Consider the following 19,843-nt stretch of genomic DNA (forward strand, 5'->3'; position numbering starts at 1 on the left):
AACTGAACTAGACTGAACTAGAACTGAACTAGAACTGAACTAGAACTGAACTAGAACTGAACTAGAACTGAACTAGAAACTGAACTAGAACTGAACTAGAACTGAACTAGAACTGAACTAGAACTGAACTAGAACTGAACTAGAACTGAACTAGAACTGAACTAGAACTGAACTAGAAACTGAACTAGAACTGAACTAGAACTGAACTAGAAATGAACTAGAACTGAACTAGAACTGAACTAGAACTGAACTAGAACTGAACTAGAACTGAACTAGAACTGAACTAGAACTGAACTAGAACTGAACTAGAACTGAACTAGAACTGACTAGAACTGAACTAGAACTGAACTAGAACTGAACTAGAACTGAACTAGAACTGAACTAGAACTGAACTAGAACTGAACTAGAACTGAACTAGAACTGAACTAGAACTGAACTAGAACTGAACTAGAACTGAACTAAGAACTGAAAAAACTGAACTAGAACTGAACTAAACTGAACTAGAACTGAACAGAACTGAACTAGAACTGAACTAGAACTGAACTAGAACTGAACTAGAACTGAACTAGAACTGAACTAGAACTGAACTAGAACTGAACTAGAACTGAACTAGAACTGAACTAGAACTGAACTAGAACTGAACTAGAACTGAACTAGAACTGAACTAAACTGAACTAGAACTGAACTAGAACTGAACTAGAACTGAACTAGAACTGAACTAGAACTGAACTAGAACAAGAATGAACTAGAAATGAACTAGAACTGAAAAGAACTGAACTAGAACTGAACTAGAAATGAACTAGAAACTGAAACTAGAACTGAACTAGAATGAACTAGATAGACTGAACTAGAACTGAACTAGATCTGAAATAGAACTGAACTAGAACTGAACTAGAAATGAACTAGAAACTGAACTAGACCTGAATGAATGAATAGAACTAATAGAACTGAACTAGAACTGAAACTAGAAACTGAACTAGAACTGAACTAGATGAACTAGAACTGAACTAGAACTGACTAGAACTGAACTAGAACGAAACTAGAAACTGAACTAGAACTGAACTAGAACTTAAACTAGACTGAACTAGAAACTGAACTAGAACTGAACTAGAAACTGAACTAAAAAATGAACTAGAACTGAACAAGAAACTGAACTAGAACTGACTAGAAACTGAACTAGAAATGAACTAGAAACTGAACTAGACACTGAACTAGAACTGAACTAGAACTGAACTAGAACTGACTAGAACTGAACTAGAATGAACTAGAACTTGAACTAGAACTGAACTAGAATGAACTAGAATGAAATAGAACTACTAGGAACTGACTAGAACTGCTGAACTAGAACTGAACTAGAACTGAACTAGAACTGAACTAGAACTGAACTAGAACTGAACTAGAACGAACTAGAAACTGAACTAGAAAACTGAACTAGAACTGAACTAGAACTGAACTAGAACTGAACTAGAACTGAACTAGAACTGAACTAGAACTGAACTAGAACTGAACTAGAACTGAACTAGAACTGAACTAGAACTGACTAAACTGAACTAGAACTGAACTAAACTGAACTAGAACTGAACTAAAACTGAACTAGAACTGAACTAGAACTGAACTAGAACTGAAACTGAACTAGAACTGAACTAGAACTGAACTAGAACTGAACTAGAACTGAACTAGAACTGAACTAGAACTGAACTAGAACTGAACTAGAACTGAACTAGAACTGAACTAGAACTGAACTAGAACTGAACTAGAACTGAACTAGAACTGAACTAGAACTGAACTAGAACTGAACTAGAACTGAAAGACTGAGAACTGAACTAGAACTGAACTAGAACTGAACTAGAACTGAACTAGAACTGAACTAGAACTGAACTAGAACTGAACTAGAACTGAACTAGAACTGAACTAGAACTGAACTAGAACTGAACTAGAACTGAACTAGAACTGAACTAGAACTGAACTAGAACTGAACTAGAACTGAACTAGAACTAAACTGAACTAGAACTAGAACTGAACTAGAACTGAACTAGAACTGAACTAGAACTGAACTAGAACTGAACTAGAACTGAACTAGAACTGAACTAGAACTGAACTAGAACTGAACTAGAACTGAACTAGAACTGAACTAGAACTGAACTAGAACTGAACTAGAACGAACTAGAACTGAACTAGAACTGAACTAGAACTGAACTGAACTGAACTAGAACTGAACTAGAACTGAACTAGAACTGAACTAGAACTGAACTAGAACTGAACTAGAACTGAACTAGAACTGAACTAGAACTGAACTAGAACTGAACTAGAACTGAACTAAACTGAACTAGAACTGAACTAGAACTGAACTAGAACTGAACTAGAACTTAACTAGAACTGAACTAGAACTGAACTAGAACTGAACTAGAACTAGAACTGAACAAGAACTGAACTAGAACTGAACTAGAACTGAACTAGAACTGAACTAGAACTGAACTAGAACTGAATTAGAACTGAACTAGAACTGAACTAGAACTGAACAAAATTTTAAGGACTCAGCAATGATTGGTCGTTAAGGTTTACCCAAATATATTTAATTTTAATTTACAACTCTATTCAAATATTTATTTCCTTTCAATTGCATTCACTTTTTTTTTCAATTTAAACTTGACTTCTAATTTACAACTTAATTACAGTTCAAAACTATTAAATTCTTTAATTAAAAATTTCCTTAATATTTGTGGTCAAGAGAGAATTTTGTGGTGTTTAACCTTCAAAAAAAAAACAAACAAATTGTTTTAGAATTGTTTTTTAGTTTTATTTTGTATTTCAATTAAAACTAATATTAACCTTGTTAAGATCTATTAAAAAAGATAATTCGTTTTACACCTTTTAACTACAAAATCATTGAAGCAGGACTAAGTATTAAAACAAAGTGCATTATTATTAAAACGAAAAGTAATATAAAAATATTTTAACAAAAAAAAACTATGTTGAGTTTAGATGGTTTAATAAGATAATTTGTTCGTTAATATTTGTAATATAATTTCAAGCTAATAAATAATTAAATAAAAACTTAATTGTGGTTAAGTTTTTTTTTCGAATTTTAGGAAATGTTTTATTAAATGTTGAACTTTTAATTGATTTTTAATAATTTAATAAACAGCTAAGGGTTTTATGTTATTTGTTTACTTTTACCAAAGACGCAACAAGAAATTTATTAGTATTATAGGTTTTTATTTTTATAATAATTAAAATTTTTGTTTGTTTATTTAAATGACAGCTGTACGTCATAATACCGATAAAAGGGCCTCTAAATGTATTGATTAATGAGTATTACTTTTTAATTGTATTGTTTTTAAAACAAGTTGTCAAATAAATAGCTATATTATTATTATTAAATATTTATTATTGTCTTAAGAGCGGTTTTATTGCATTATTAAAGTACTTTCGTCATATTTTTATATTCATACCATATGATGTAAATTAATACAAAACATTCATTCAAATCACTTGCATTGAATTATGAAATTAGTAATATTTGCTAAATGTTATTCCCCATAATCGAGATAAGAAATTATACTAAGAATAGTTTTTGTTTTACAGCATTTCCTTTTTTTATCAAACAAAAAAACATACAATTAATTTTTGTAAGGTATTTTTTCATACTAAAAATTTACAAAAATATAGGCGTTAATTACAATTTATTTCACAATAATGATTAAATTTCAAAACTGTTGTTACAATTGATACCCAGAATTCATTTGCGAGAATGCCTAACGATTGAAATTATCGTTTTTTTTAAAGAAAATTTAAAAATATTAATTGTTTTTAAAAAAATAATATCGATAAGATCGAATGTTATTGGCAGCTGCTTTCGCACTGAAACATTCATATTTCTTATTAAGGTCGATCATTTGTATCAAAAACTCAAAAAGTCTAAAACATTTAACAAACCGAAATCGATCTCAAGCTAAAGATAATCTCATTTTTTATACAAAATCAATCATTTTGGCGGCGTTTGACCCAGCAAAGTGTGAAAAGGAACGAAAAACACTGGCTCACGATATATTACACAATTTGAGGAAACACTGAATATTAGCGATGTGAAGATCAGTCAACCCCGACAGAGACTTATTAGAAGCAGACTAAATCCTTGCCTCATGTCAAAATCGTTTACGATCATTATTTCACATCATCTGAAGAACAATGCGTTACAACAACATGAAGACAAGGAGAATAACAAGGACGGATTGCTTCAGAATCCGTCCGACTTATATATTCCTTTCACATCTGAACTTAATAATTTCAGATGTGAAAGGGTTTCATGAAGATGGAAGCTATATGAGTCGGTTTAATCTGAGAATCCTGGCTTATAGCCGGTAAGATTCGAGGCATTCCAATAGGCCTCGAACGAAATTATGTGATTCTTTACCCTATAAAAGAAGGTAAAATTATTTTGGTCAGGGAAGAAGTAAAAGTTCGCTTTTACTCCGTGTTTAAATGATAGTAGCTAAAATTCACACTCGATCGATATCGACTCGAGAATAGAATCAGAGAATTAAATCTCGAGACATAGACCATTAATATCTACGTGGACAGTCTTGTCTGTACTAAGACTCTCAAATTCAATATAATATCATCGAAATGTATTCTTAATTGCAGCCACTCCTTTATAAAACACAGGCAATATTTTGTAGAGTTGATATGGTTTCCAGGATATGAGGTCATATGTAGAGTCACCTAGCTACAGTAGTGAATAGAATCTAGGAATGTACGCCAGAAGTCACAAGTTTTGTGAAGAATACCCAAATATGCTTTGGAAGATATATTTACTGAGCTCTGTATCATTGGACACATGTTGCATGGTATAAGGGACCCAACTAACTGTTACTGCAGAAATTGTTTACATGAAAAAGAATCGATAAACTCGGTGATCCTGCCGCTAAAAACAAATTGTAGTTGCTTGTGATTTTAATGTTCACCATTCAAGTCACACAACTCTAGAAGGTCAATATGCTGAACTATTCTTGCGTAATTAGTAAATGAACCAATATCTCATGTGTTGAAGGACAACAACATAATACCCTCGATCTTTTTATCACTTCACACCCTGACAAGAATGAAGTGGATGCTCTTGCATTTCTCTGAAATTCGGATCCCTGCACCATTTCCGAACGTCGCAACGTTTCACAACCAGCTACGAAACGTTCAATTTTTATCTTCGAAAAGGCTCGTTGGACTGACTTCAACAATTCATTTGAAACAATTCATTTAAAAACATTGTTTCCTAGACGATAATGTCAATGCCATGGCGAAAATTTTTGGGAATAAAAACATTCATTCCTTAAAAAAAATCGTCGATTAGAAATAGGCAAAGGTTTAATCGGTTTAATCGGAAGTACAATCAGATACAGAGAGGAAGCTTTCAGAATTTGGCGTAATAATAAAAACGACCAAACTGACACGCTGCGCAAAAAGGCGAGGTATTCGTGTGCCAGAGTGCTTAGACGCGAAAAAGTTCCAGACGAGCAGCGCCTTTGTGCTAAGGTTCTTGCTGCTTCCTAGAGGTAACAAATCCTTTTGGTCGTTCGTAAAATGTGTAAAGAATAATGCTAGTTCTTCAATTCCAATCAAACATTCACCTGAGTTATTCGTAAATAATTTTTGCTTGCCGGAGATGCCCGAGCTCGAAAAGGTATCAGTAACTATGCCTAATATATTCATTCGAGCGCGTGGCATTAAAACGGTTTTAGCGGATCTCAGCATAAATAAGTCTCCTGGACTTGATGGCATAGCGGCACTGGTCTTGAAGCAGTGCTCTTCGACACTAGCTCGCCCATTAGGTAATCTTTTCAGCATCCCACACCATGCCGGTAAATTTCCTACATGCTGGAAGATTGCTAATATCACGCCAATTCCTAAAAAGGGAGAGGCTAACAACCCTGAAAATTATCGCCCAATTGCAATCTGTTCTGCACTTTCCAATTTTATGAAAATTATGGTTAATTTCCATCTTGTCAAATATCTAGAGACTAACAATTTACTTAACGACCGTCAGTACGGCTTTCGTAGAGACCTTCTGGCATTTCATTAGGAGAAATCGTGTCAAGGCTCTAGATATTTCCAAGGCATTTGATAGAGTATGGCATGGTGCACTTGTAAAAAAACTGATGGCATTTGGCGTCGGTAATAACTTCACTCGATTTCTCAGAGATCGCACTTATACGATTGTTATAGATGGGATCTCATAAAACGAGTTCAAGATTAATTCCAGGGGAACCACATGGCTCCCTTATTTCCCCTATCCTATTTCTTATTTTCATCAATGACCTTCTATGTCAAACTTCCAACTATATCTACACTTTTGCCGATGACAGCAATATCTGCCATTATTATTAATTCAATTATAGATCAAGCCCTCTAGAAATTGGGGCAATAAGGTGCAATATTAATGAATCGCTCGATCACGCCTTGTCGATTTTAACGCCGTATGGCAGATAATGTTGGTGCATCTTTATTTATGGGTGGTGTAAATATTAAGGAAAATATAGTACGATGTCCGATATACTAAACACATTTTTGAAGTGTCAAAAGAAGCATTCAAATGTCTCGGTTTTTTAAAACGGTGTAAGACATACATCACTCCAACTGATCTTCTTACCCAACGTATATTAGAGCGAAAATGGAATAAAACTCTCTTGTATGGGCCGAAGCCTTGAAGACTATTTTGGAGCTACTAGACCACGTACAAGAGAGGTACTTATCGGTGACAGTAGGGTATCCAACTCTATTGAATCACTGGAGCACCGACGCAACGTGGGGTATATTTCACTATTCTATCGATACTATAATGGACATGATGAACAAACGTCCTGTAGAAGTATTCCCCGCAACTTTCAATGTGAAAAGATTTAAGTCAAATGTTCACAAACGCTACTCCCTCTATCCTCCCTCCCACGACCTATTTTCCTAGTTCCGGCACAATGCACTGCATGAGTAGGGTTCGTCCCCTGAGTGCTGATTCAAGAAAAAAATATATACGATTTTGTACATAAAATATAGAAATTTAAAGAAAACTTTATACTAGTTTATGTTATAGAATGCAATATTATTTTCACTTTGCAAAATACATTTATTGCTTTTTTATACCTGAGTTGACCTCTCATCTTCGCGACACTCCCACTAATACATTTTTTTACTTAATTAGCACTTTATAGAAAAAAATATTTATATGAATTTAATCGATTCAAATGAAACTTATATGACACCTTTAACCATAAAATGGGTGTAGTATTTGTCAAAATAAATTAACATTTATTACAATAATTTTAAACTATTTGTTACTATTCACACGCTCAAATCTTTTGCTTTTTATTTATATGGATAAATATGAATAAATAACTCAATTATATACATATTTTATTATTTAGAAATTTATAGAAAAATATTTCAGTTTGGCATTTAACTGCGTAAGGATAACTTAACATGTTATTATATTATACATTTTTTAATCACTTACCTTAATAACATTGTTAGCTGTAAATCATGCGCCAATCTTTCCAAAGCTGGTACACCTTCAACTCTTAAAATATTTATTTTTTCCCTTAACGATCGTGAAACATTATTTTGACCTTGACGTTCACGTAAAATCTCTATGATATTGGGTTGTCTTAAAAATGCAATAACCTAGAAAAAAAGGAGTAATATAAACCATATAATTACTATAGATTAAAACAGATTTGTTATTAAACTAAAAGGAAAGAAAAAAATTCATATCTAGGAAGAATTTTTTAATAAATATTATTCAAGCGAACATTTCTACTGTTTTCCCAAACCATTTCATTCAAAATAAGAAAAGTTCATACATTGTATGATACTGTATATAAAAGATAAAATTAAAAAGATAGATTTCGGAAAAGCTTTCAGTTGAAACTGAGTTGATGCAGAGAAGACAGACAATCTAATATGACTGGGGAATTTCGTATCAAAGATTCTCGTATGTTTATATTCGCCTTCCAATCTAAGAAATATCCAATGTATCAATGCCTTAATCTAGAATAGTTACTGCAGCTCAAAAGGAGCCAAAAGTGACATATTTTTAGACTTTAGAACACGATGTGATGGATAAATTCTGAGGCTATATTCGAATTCTTTTTGGCAGAGAGATTAAGCTGTGAATCGCAACCGAATGTGCGAAGGCGACGAATGTGAAATATCTTCTATATGATAAGACTGTCGTCCAGACAACGTAATGTTTTGTTGACTAGACAATTCCTGTTGGAAAGTCAAGTAACGAGTCACCCTAAATATTAGATTTGGATACAGGATACTCTTTGTCGGTACAATTGAATATACTTTAGGTGTTTTCCAGCGACATTCCGGTCATTATATCATCAAACATCAACCAAAGTTGTTCTCTGAAGTTACTAGTATCAGATGCAACAGTATCCCATAATCGCCGCGGATAGTTTAAGATTATTTTCCTGGTATACTAGATCTAGCGCACTGAGTTATTCCGTTTCAACAATAAAATATTTGTTTCTGACACGCCACCCTACCTGTCGTCTATGTTTATCAATTCGCTCTCTTTAGGGCGAAGATTTAAACCTTCGACACTACTATAAAAAGTCCTATAAGATCTGTTTAAATAATTTAATTCGAAGAATAGACAGTCCTTTTCTTCTTTAGTAACAAAAGCAGAAAGGAATTTAACTTTCACTTCAGAATGTAAATATATGCAATTGTTTTACCATTAAAATTAAAGCACACACTCACCTTTTCATTGTAGGCAACAGGAACCTCATTATAACCATTATTAGCTGAAACACTCGAAGAACTGGGACCATTATTATAAGCTGACGACGATGAGGATGATGTATAATGTGGCATATTATCATTTTGCATAAATTGACTTTGACGATTTGTTGAGACTGCTGATGAGGTTGATGTCGTCGATATGGGACGGGGCGGTGGCAAGGGAGGATTACCCGATGACATGCAATTGCCATCGATTGAATCGTAAGGTTGCTGTTGATGACGATGGCGTATTATGCGTGGACACTCTAGTGGCAAGCGTGGATCCATAAATGAAGTCTGGCGATTATTGTGATCTATGAAGAATTGTTTACCCGACTGATCGAGTTTCGTCTCCCAACACGAGGGTAAATCACGATTTAGTTGAGCAAACGAATTGACAAGAGCAACTAAATCTTTATTGTATTGATAACGTTGAAAACACGAAGGATCACGACGTATACGTATAACCATATGTTTTAAGGCAGCATTACGATTGTATATGGCTAATGCATCTTCGTTGGTATGAAGCATGGAATAAAAATCCGGACGGCATAACATTAGAACAGCTGGGTGTACCGAGAGATTGACATGTTGAAAGTTAAAAGCGGATTGAGCTGAAGCATTTGGGTTATTATTGTGGTGTTGATGGAGTGTTAAAGATTGCGAGGTCTGTTGAGCTGACGAGTCGTTGACGTTGGAGGCGGTATTATTAGTGACGGCAGCAATAGCATTTGAACGATTTTCATTGGTTATAGTACGACGTATAGACTGGTATCTGCGATCTAGCTGTTGGCGATGGTGTTGCTCTCGACCACCGGGACCATTGAGTGAACCAGAGCCGTTAGAACCTGGTCTTTGCCAGGATGTAGTTCTGGTAGTGTGATCTATATAAAAAATGCGTCCATGACTATCCATTCTAGCTTCCCAGGCGGGGGGTAAAGGTTCAGCAGCAACTTGTACATTAGCAGGATCAGCTTCGGCTGAAAAAATAGCGCTTGTGCGCAAAAGTCCACCAGCAGCTCCCCTTTCGGGTATAGAGGGTAAACGGGTGCTGGTTATATGCACCACACCCATATCATCAGTAGCATTGTCATCCTCATCGTCCTCATTTTCTACACCCTCTAGATGAGGATGCGCAGCGGCAGAGCTTCCTGCCAATTGCACAATATCAGCAGTACGTACACGTTCCTCGTTACGCATGCTAGCAGAACCTTGAAAGGCTGGTGACGAAGGTGGTGTTCTTGCAGATAAATAATTATAATCTAAATGACTAGTATGTACAGCAGCAGCACCACCACCTAAAGCTTCAGCTCCACCCCCACTACCCCTTGGACTAGAGCCAATATATGTGTCATCTAGGTTATTATTAGTGATGGCCATATTAGCAGCTGCAGCAGCCTGCATGCGGGCATGACGTCGAGCATGGTGGGTTGGTGTTGGAGGACATATTAAATTGGCAGCATTAGCACCTGCCCCCACCCCGCCTACACGTTTTAGCAAACGTTGTTGTGGTCGGTTGTGTATTAAAGGTGTGGCCGCGGCAATAGCATTTGTTGTTGAGCACACCTGTTGTGTTTGTCCCAATACCTGGGCTTCTGGTGATAATTGAAAATCCAAAGGTGAAGCACTGCGTGTAGAGCAACCTGATGGTGGGCTACGGTGGCGTTTGGGAGACAACATTAATCTACTAGGTGATTGTGATTGACGCTCTTCATAACCCGCCTTACCATTTGAAAGGGTTCTAGTGAGAGGCCTATGTTGTCTCAAAGATACAGCGGAAGTATTGGGTGGAGTTTGTGGAAATTGATTAATGGAAGTTGTCTCTTTAGTGGGGAATGCTGGAAATTCATAGGTTTCCGTAGCTGGCACTTTTTTGGTGGTTATGGTGTTAATATAACTATCTGGCCCAATTTTCTTCTTAATTAAAGGTTTAAATTTCATGGCCGGCGAAGAAGGGGTGGCATTGTTTAACTCATATTGAGGACTAGAGTTAGAGGAGGAATTGCCACTATTCAAAAGAAACAAAGGGGAATTATTGCAGCTGTTAGAATTACTAGCAAATCCATTGGAGGAACCATAAGCTGCCTCCAAAGAATCATCAGTGTCTAAGATATCAAATTTGAATACATCCCCCTGTAAACGAAAATCTCTGCCCAGAGCTCTAGGGGGCCAAGATCTTTCTAAAGGCCGATGCTGTGGCTGTCGCAAATGTTTTTGTCTTCTATGTATTTGGGCCTCCTTATTAGCGCTAGCTGAGGCATGTAAAGCTGCCGCCGCTCCCAATAAACTTTCCACTGCCGCCGCTTCTTCATCGGCCTCTTCATCTATAGTAAAACTGGCTGGTCTAACTATACTTTGAGTAGTGTCGTCAACTTCGAATACCGTTTCTGCCGGTACGGTTTCATAACATTCACGTGCTATCCACAAGTTAAAGGAATCGGTGGCTGTCGACGCTGTTGGCGTGGAGGAAGCAGGTGATTTTACACTAGAACGTTTTTCTTTCTTTTTAGCTCCGCTTAAGGGTGTGGAGGTACCACTTTGTGGCGACAAAGTCCATGATTTACGTCGAGCTCCTCCTCCTACACTTCCGCCACCATCACTACCAATACTTCCATTGTAGGAATTTGTAGGTGAGAGTGTTGTTGTAGAAGCTGGAGTTTCACATGATTTTGTAGTTAGTAGAGTTTGTTGTCTTTGCTTTTGGGCTTGTTCTTCCTCGGCACTGGAGTAGTTTACTTTATTTATGTGATTAAAGTCTTTAAGAGCTGAAAGTAAGAAAAATAAAAATGGAAGTTGAACTTGGGGCAAATATACTGAAATTTAACTTTATTTTAAGTCTAATCTATAGTCTAGTCTAGTCTAGTCTGCAGTCTAGTCCTTGGCAAAATTAGTCTAATTATGCAAGGGTCTAGTCTATAGTTTTGTCTTTAGTATTAACTATATTCGAGTCTATTGTCTAGATATTTCTTAATATACTTACATTTATCTCGCTTTCGCCTCATCACAACAGGCTGTTGCTCAACTTCTTGCTCAACTTGAATAAAATCATCTTGTGTCGTATACAAAAGTTTCAACTCCTTTTCTTCTTCATCTTTCAATGCCTCCTTTATGGAAGAAATGATACCGACAGCACCTTCACATTCTTCTTCATCCAAATCATTGAGACCATCGCCACACGTACCAGTAGCAGCAGTAGCATTTTCATCCATTTGAACACTTAAAAAATTTTCATCCAAATGTAGTTGGTGTTTTTGCACATTGGCAGTAGTAGTAATATTATTAGTATCTGCATTATTTACACCATACAGAGAGAATGGTGGTGGTGGCGGCAAAGTTACTGATGATGATGATGATGTGACGTCATTTGTTGTTTTCAATGATTTTTCAAATGTCAATACTAGTTCCGGTTCACCGGCAGCTTCATAAAATGTTTGATTACTCTCATCGTCATCTTCGTCATCATTATTATCTTCGTAGTTCATTCTAATATTGTTGTTATTGTTATTGCTATTATTCAGGGTGGTTGGATTACTATTGTTTACATTATTTGTTGTTGTTGTTATTTGTTTAGCTGTGGCAGAAGTAGTAAGACAATTGCTGCCGCTGTTGCTACTGTCAGTGTTAAACTCCTTTTGTTCATGGATTTTATTCATTTCTATGTTGTTACCACCACATTCGCCACTTGTTGCCGGCGTTAGAGTAGATTGTTTACAATTGCTTAAACCACCCTCCGCCATTTTAAATTCCCTTTCACTATCTATTTGCTCCAGATGAGTTGAATGTTAACAAACCTTTTCTATAGCATTACACATGTTTTCATGGTAAAAATTCCTCCCTTTGTTTTATTTAAAATATTCATGACAAGCTTTTTATTGTTATATAATTTTAGTTGAAATAATTACATTACTTTTTTTGTTAAATATTTCTAATGTATTTATTATTTACATTTTTGCATTATTTTTATTTGTTTGTTTTGATCGTTATATTCTTTGATTGACTTTTCTCCACTTTTCTTTTTGCTCTACTTTTGATTTATAGATTTTTCTAAATATGCTCTAATTACATAGGACTCTCTTAATTTTTTTAGATTTTATATATTTTTTTCTTTTTTGAAAACTATACAAATTTTTGCAAATTTAATGCTAAAACTTTTAATAATTTGTGCATTTTTTAAAAAACACTTTTTTTAACAAATCTATTTTTGTTTTATATGAGTATTTAATTTAAAAGTTTAATTAATTTCCTGGTTGTTAATTGCCTTTGTATGACCCATTTTGTTTTGAAATAAATTGCCTTAAAAATAATATTTTTTTATAATTTCTTTAGTTAATGTTAAATAGTAATATTTATTTAAAGTTTTTCTTTACTTTTTCTTTAAAAAACTTTATTTTTTCCATAATTATTTTAAATTTTTCACACTCTAGCAATTTTATCAACTCAACACCAGGAAAAAATTTTCACTATTTGACATTTTGCTAAAAGTTTCTCTGAAAAAAGAGATTTTTGTTTTTGTTGTTTTTATGCTGCTGCTGCAAAGCTGCCAAATTTGTATGTGATGCCATATCATGAACAGGTTGTAAAAGCGAAGAAGGGTTAAAATCAGAAGTTGTTTGTTAAAAAAAAAAAATTAAAAATTCTATAATTTTATAAAAAAAAATATATAAGATTGATTAATCTTCTAAACTTAAATTTTGATAAATTTAGTTAACAAATTATCTTACATTCTTTATAATTATTTGTCTTTTTCTGGTAGCATTATTACCACCCTACTGTTATTCCCCCAAAGCAACACATCTGGCAGCTTTTACCCCAAAGCATGCGCCAACAATTTTGACATTTCACTGTAAATTTTTTGAGTGTACGTTTGTGTTTTATATTTCTGTTGGACACGACGCTTAAAGATTTATTTATTTTATAAAAATAAATCATTTAACTATATTAATAGATAATTTATAAACTATGGCAGAATCTGGTCAAATCTCAAAAAAGTAAGTAATCGATAAAACAACAAAAACGTGCTTAAAAACATATAAAAAGTCCTACTGTCTGCCGTGTTGTCAAAAAGAATTGAATGAGTCGTTGTCGTCGGTAATCCAGAATATTAGCAAAAAATGTGAGGTTATGATGAAATCATACACGCAATTTTAAAAATTATTAGACGGCATAAGAAAATGTTTAATATTTTATAAAATTCCTTATAATTTAAAGAAAATAGTTAGGCATATTATTAATAAAACGAGTGATTTAATAAAGAAAAACAAAACAAACATGTTGAGTGTGATGAAATGTTGTGCAAAAGTTGCTCAGATTGCCAGTGTAAAACGCCATGTCTTACAAAGTGCTGCAACTTTATTCCATACCTCGGCTAGTCTACAACAGCCCAGCAAAAAGACAAAACTGTAAATTAAGAAATAATTACAAAATTTCCAATATTTATTGTTTGTTGTGTTTGTTTTTTTAGCGAACTCAAACGCCGCTTGAAGGCCGAACAGAAAGCCAAAGAAAAGGCCGAAAAGGAAGCTAATAAAGTGGCTACTGCTCCCGCTGCTGGCGGTGAGGGTAAAAAGAAATCTGCTGCTTCCGAGGAGGAAATCTCCCCCAATGAATATTTCAAATTGCGTACAGCAGCTGTGGCTGAATTGAAAAAATCTCCCGAAACTGATCCCTATCCTCATAAGTTCCATGTCAGTATTTCTTTAGAGAACTATATTAATAAATATACTAATCTTAAGGAAGGTGAAATGTTGGAAAATGAACAATTAAGGTAAGATTTTATATACTTACGGACATTTTATTTTTAAATAATAATTTTTATATTTGAAAATTAGCATTGCCGGACGTGTCCATGCCATACGTGAATCTGGTGCTAAATTGATTTTCTACGATTTACGCGGTGAAGGCGTCAAGCTGCAAGTTATGGCCAATGCCAAATTGTATAAAAGTGAACAAGATTTTGAAGTTGATACTGGTAAAATTAGACGCGGTGATATTATTGGTATTAATGGTTTTCCGGCTAAAACTAAAAAGGGTGAATTATCCGTTGTTCCTAAAGAGGTAAGGAAAAATGTTGTTTCCTTAATAGTTTGATTTTATTATTTGTATTATACTTTTTGTTTTAGATCAAATTATTGTCGCCCTGTTTGCATATGTTGCCTCACTTGCATTTTGGCTTAAAGGATAAGGAGACCCGTTTCCGTCAACGTTATTTGGATTTAATTTTGAACAATAAAGTTCGTGAAACTTTCCAAATTCGTGCCAAGGTGAGATTATCAATTACAAAATCGGTGAAAACATTAACTTCGTTTCGAGAACATTTTTTCTTGGAAAATTGTCTTCCTTACTATAGAAAAATTGACTTCGCTTTTCTATAGGAAAATTTTCTTCGATTCGAATAGAATTATACTTCGATTGCAGTCTATTTACTTTAGAAATGGAATTCCATTTCTATGGAAAATTTACTTACATATATTCGAAGTTTTTTTCTGTTCATACTTTCCTGCATATATTCTAAATTTTCACCCTTGTTTCAATTCTCTTACAGATCATTTCTTACGTACGTCAATTTTTAGATCGCATGGGTTTCCTTGAAATAGAAACACCCATGATGAATATGATTGCTGGAGGTGCTACTGCCAAACCATTCATTACTCATCACAACGACTTAAATATGGATCTCTATATGCGTATTGCTCCTGAGTTGTATCACAAAATGTTGGTTGTCGGTGGTTTAGATCGTGTTTACGAAATTGGCCGACAATTCCGTAATGAAGGTATCGATTTGACACACAATCCTGAATTCACAACATGCGAATTCTATATGGCTTATGCTGATTATCACGACCTTATCGAAATGACCGAACAAATGGTATCGGGCATGGTAAAGGCTATTCACGGTACCTATAAAATCAAATATCATCCTGAAGGACCCGAGGGACCTGAAGAAGAAATCGATTTTACACCACCTTTCAAAAGGGTTAGCATGATTAAAACCTTGGAAGAGAAATTGAATGTAAAATTCCCTTCAGCCACTACGTTAAATACCAAGGAGACCAATGAATTCTTGTCACAATTGTGCATTAAACATAATGTTGAATGCCCTGCTCCCAGAACTACAGCACGTTTGTTGGACAAATTAGTGGGTGAATTTATTGAGGAGACCTGTATTAATCCCACGTTTATTTGTGAACATCCACAAATTATGTCACCCTTGGCTAAATATCATCGCAGTGAACCTGGTCTTACCGAACGTTTTGAACTGTTCGTTATGAAGAAAGAGGTGTGCAATGCCTATACCGAATTAAACGATCCCATGGTACAAAGGGAACGTTTCGAACAACAAGCCAGTGATAAGGCAGCCGGTGATGATGAAGCTCAACTTGTAGATGAAAACTTCTGTACAGCTTTGGAATATGGTTTGCCACCTACCGGTGGTTGGGGTATGGGCATTGATAGATTAACCATGTTCCTAACAGATGCCAATAATATTAAGGTGAGTTTTACTGAAATTTTAATTTTTTATTGTAAATTGTATTAATTTTTTTTCAAATTTTAGGAAGTTTTATTATTCCCCGCCATGAAACCTGACGATCCCAATCGTGCCCATCCAGCGGAATTGAATAATGCAGAAGAACAGAAACAATAAATATTTTGTTGACAGACAAACTTTAGCTGGTTACTATTAGAAATTACTTAAAATGTATAATTTATTTAAAGTGTTTCTACCCCTACTCCCTCTCTATAAGTTTTATAATTTATTTGTCAAAGTTAATTATTCTGTTCAGTATGAGTAAATCATGTTAAATCGGGAAAAATAACTGCATTTTTGTAAGTTTTTAAAAGAAAAACAAATCATAAATGAACAATAAAATTGTGTTTCCATAACACATATGGGAATATATTCAAGGAAAAACGACTTTCATTTGTTATTTAACATAAATTGTTAAAAAGTTGTCCAGCAGGCATCTTTTACATTTTTTATTTTAAACTTAACTGTTACACACAACCGCTACGCACACAAACAATTTGCCAAATTTGTTTCTCTAAAAATTCTGGCAACATTCCATAAAAGTGCTGCCAAATTTTAAACAATTATTATTGTTTATGATTTTCACACGCACTCAGCTTTGATATATAACATGAAAAATTAAACAGCTGTACGAAAAACTGAAGCACGAGCAGAGACTTGCGCCGATTCGGCTTAAGCCGACTAAGCCTAGCCGCCGAACTAAATGTCAAAGCCGCCGCCGCCGAAAATTTTTCAGCTTAATACGGCTTGAAAATTTCGCCATATTTTGTACAATTTACAGAATACTTTCGCTAAATTTGTGGAATTTTACAATATAAAATTAATTTGTTTTCATTTAAGCAAGTTTTCTTTTATCTAATAATAAGCCGCTCATTGAAATTTGGCCGGTGTAGAACTTTGATCAACGTTCGATGTATATGATTCGCCTCAGATATTTTCGTGTTTTCGCGCCTAATTCGAGTCGCTGCTTTGACTTCAAACCAGCTTCGTTGACGTCAACGGAGCTACACCTTTTTACATTGCTGGTATGTCATACCGTAAAGGGCTAGGGTATCGAACATGTGTATTTCAAATTGGAAGTGCAGTTGATGTCAATTCTGCCGACTGCGAAAAGAAATTCTGCTAGCAGAATTTTTCGCGCCAAACTGTTTTCTGCATTTTTTATTTGCCACAAAAAATCTGTTGTTGTGTGTGTGCAAAAATCTAAAATGACAGATATTCTTTAAATAAAAAATAATTTTTTACTAACAATTGAAATTAATAATAAGATTGTATGCTATACTACTATACCGAGGGTCATTGAGCAAAGAAACAGCAAGCGTTGGATTTAATTTAGTTAAATTGTTAATAACTATGATGAAAATGTTTTTCCAGGCGGGGTTTGTTTTCGTTTAATACTTAAAAGTGTTTATTGAAATCTAGATTTGGCATATTAGTGGGATCTAGAAGATTAAAAAATGTAAGTAATACTGTTAATTAATTATTTATTTGTCTATAAAGAACGTCTTTCTTTTCAAGAAAGAGGAGGCATCATGATGGCCTCCTGGAAGAATGCCCACAAGAGTGTGGCAATTATATACCTCCCTAGTCACCTAGGCAATGGACGGAAGCTGATTGCCGTATTCAGGGGGTATCCTTGGGATACATACTTATTATTATAGCATTGATCTCAGCAGAATCACTACCATACACCCATAATAGAGCGCGATGTCTGTCTGGTGTGCCTTTCAGTGAAGCTCTTGTTGTCTCCAAACACTATGGTGGCCGAATATTTACAAGAAACAATTGTTAAGCCGCCTTTTATACAAATTTATAGCTTTGTAGAGAATGTCTTCACGGACCTAGAGGATATAACCTGGCTAGGTATGTATGTAGATGTTGTTTGGGCAAAATATTGGTACTAACCATTGTGGGCTTTATGTCGACTTTAGGTCCCTTATAGTTGTCACACTATACCAAATAAGCATTCTTGCTGGAGTTAAAGTTTAAAACAAGTTTAATTCCAGTCAAACATTCAAATTTCAAGTGTTGAAATACACTTTAATTCAATAGCATTCTCCAGTGAAACGCAACTTGAATTCAAGTCGAACATTACAATGTTTTTACAGTATAATTCAATGCACGAAATCTATATACATACATATATAAAATTCTAACGTTACTGACTGACTGACCGACTGACTGATTCATCATCGTAGAGCCTAAACGGTTTTAGCTAAAGAGCTGAAATTTGGACAAGAGGTTGGTCTCCCACCAAATAGATCCACTAAGACGGGATTTTTGGAAATTCGAATGATTTGGGTGTTAAAAATGGTAAAAACGGGTAAATTCGGTAACCTTATATCTCCTAAACTATAAAAGATACAAAAACAGTTTAAAGCTTATCGTCGTTCATTTAAAAAATAAGCGGACAGGTGTCTGGTACTTTTTTCAAATTCGGCCCCTTTGGAGAATTAACGGGTAGAAACTGTAATTTGGTACTTCTTTTGCACCCCATGTATCTTTTAAACCAGAGAACATTCAAAAAATATTTTTGAATCCTTCATAACTTGACGAATAAATAAAAATATGAATTTAGTACTTTTTGGATATTCGGACGTTTAAGGGGTGAAAATTGTATCTACTTTTTGGTACTTTTTTATAAAACATTGTTTTTGGTTTATTAACTTATACATATGAATACATAATAACGGGCTCCCAATACGATGTTGTTTTTTGACTTAGAACTTAGAAACATGTAATTAAGCACTTGAGAATCTATAAAAGTGGACTTTTTTGGTACTTTTTCGTTCTTCAAAAGGTACTTTTTGAGTTTTCTTTTATAATGAACCTAAAAACATAAAACTAAGCAATCAGGGACTTGAGTGAATGAAAATTTAAACTGGAGTATTTCTGGTAATTTTTCGTTCTTTAACTGGTACTTTTTGAATTTTCTAAAATATTGAATATATAAACTTAAAATTAAACACGCAGTATCCTAATTGAACGAAAATTTATCTCGCTTACGTCCATTTTGCAAAAAGGGCTCGATATCAATCGAAATCTCTATAGGCCATAATTGACCCTGCCCCCTTCAATAATTGATTTTAACGTTTTCTACGTACTTAATAATACCATAATAAAACAATTTTTGTTGGAACGAAAATATGTAATGAAATCTTCTTCAGATAATGATTTAAACGCACATAAATGGCTTTCAAATGTCGATGTCGACGAAATAAACATTTTTAGGAACCGAAACCTACATTTATGAAAAATAAAATTATGAGGATCGGTCCGCCAATATAACCCTCTTACAGAAAATCAGTTTATAGCTAATACATCATTCCAAAAGTTATCATTGTGATAGAATTATGGTAGAATTAACAAAAAATACTTTAAATTATATATATTATTGATCCAATTCCACATTTAAGTCCCTAATCCGAAAATCACGTTGACGTTCTTATTAATCTTATGATCGGACCACTTCCGAAATTTGCTTTGCCGAATATAACTCTTACTTCTTACTTATTTTAATCATAAATTACCGCTAAAATA

General features: G+C 34.3%; 2 protein-coding genes across 3 annotated transcripts in view; one reads left to right on the top strand and one right to left on the bottom strand.

Annotated features, from left to right (window-relative positions):
- LOC119609558 (E3 ubiquitin-protein ligase HECW2) overlaps positions 1-13,225 on the bottom strand; it is a 44,572-nt gene extending 31,347 nt beyond the window's left edge. The window contains exons 1-4 of the mRNA XM_037964392.1: positions 13,146-13,225; positions 11,759-13,071; positions 8,758-11,543; positions 7,502-7,668 (exon numbers count right to left, since the gene is read on the bottom strand). Coding sequence (XP_037820320.1) covers positions 7,502-7,668; positions 8,758-11,543; positions 11,759-12,515 — 3,710 coding nt within the window. The 5' untranslated portion in view covers positions 12,516-13,071; positions 13,146-13,225. The remainder of the gene's footprint in view (positions 1-7,501; positions 7,669-8,757; positions 11,544-11,758; positions 13,072-13,145) is intronic.
- A 386-nt stretch (positions 13,226-13,611) lies between these two features.
- LOC119609560 (lysine--tRNA ligase) lies at positions 13,612-16,687 on the top strand. Of its 2 annotated transcripts, none has more exons than XM_037964396.1 (6): positions 13,612-13,766; positions 14,240-14,542; positions 14,607-14,832; positions 14,898-15,038; positions 15,320-16,267; positions 16,331-16,589. In XM_037964396.1, exons 1-6 carry the CDS (start codon positions 13,738-13,740, stop codon positions 16,418-16,420), a joined length of 1,737 nt encoding a protein of 578 aa, XP_037820324.1. In that variant the 5' UTR covers positions 13,612-13,737; the 3' UTR covers positions 16,421-16,589. The 2 variants fall into 2 exon arrangements, with proteins under 2 accessions (XP_037820324.1, XP_037820323.1); XM_037964395.1 differs by having other exon boundaries at positions 13,624-14,177; positions 16,331-16,687.
- Positions 16,688-19,843: the final 3,156 nt, after the last annotated feature.

This window comes from Lucilia sericata, unplaced genomic scaffold (genome assembly GCF_015586225.1).
Source record: "Lucilia sericata isolate MDLA Ls3-8-SP2 unplaced genomic scaffold, ASM1558622v1 Contig001005F_arrow, whole genome shotgun sequence".
Classification (NCBI taxonomy): Eukaryota; Metazoa; Arthropoda; class Insecta; order Diptera; family Calliphoridae; genus Lucilia; species Lucilia sericata.

Bases quoted from the DNA above. Each gene is read 5' to 3' on its own strand.
- LOC119609560 (XM_037964395.1), top strand. From the start codon at position 14,047: ATGTTGAGTGTGATGAAATGTTGTGCAAAAGTTGCTCAGATTGCCAGT. The intron at 14,178-14,239 runs GTAAATTAAGAA...TTGTTTTTTTAG, and splicing joins CCCAGCAAAAAGACAAAACT to CGAACTCAAACGCCGCTTGA. The intron at 14,833-14,897 runs GTAAGGAAAAAT...TTTTTGTTTTAG, and splicing joins TATCCGTTGTTCCTAAAGAG to ATCAAATTATTGTCGCCCTG.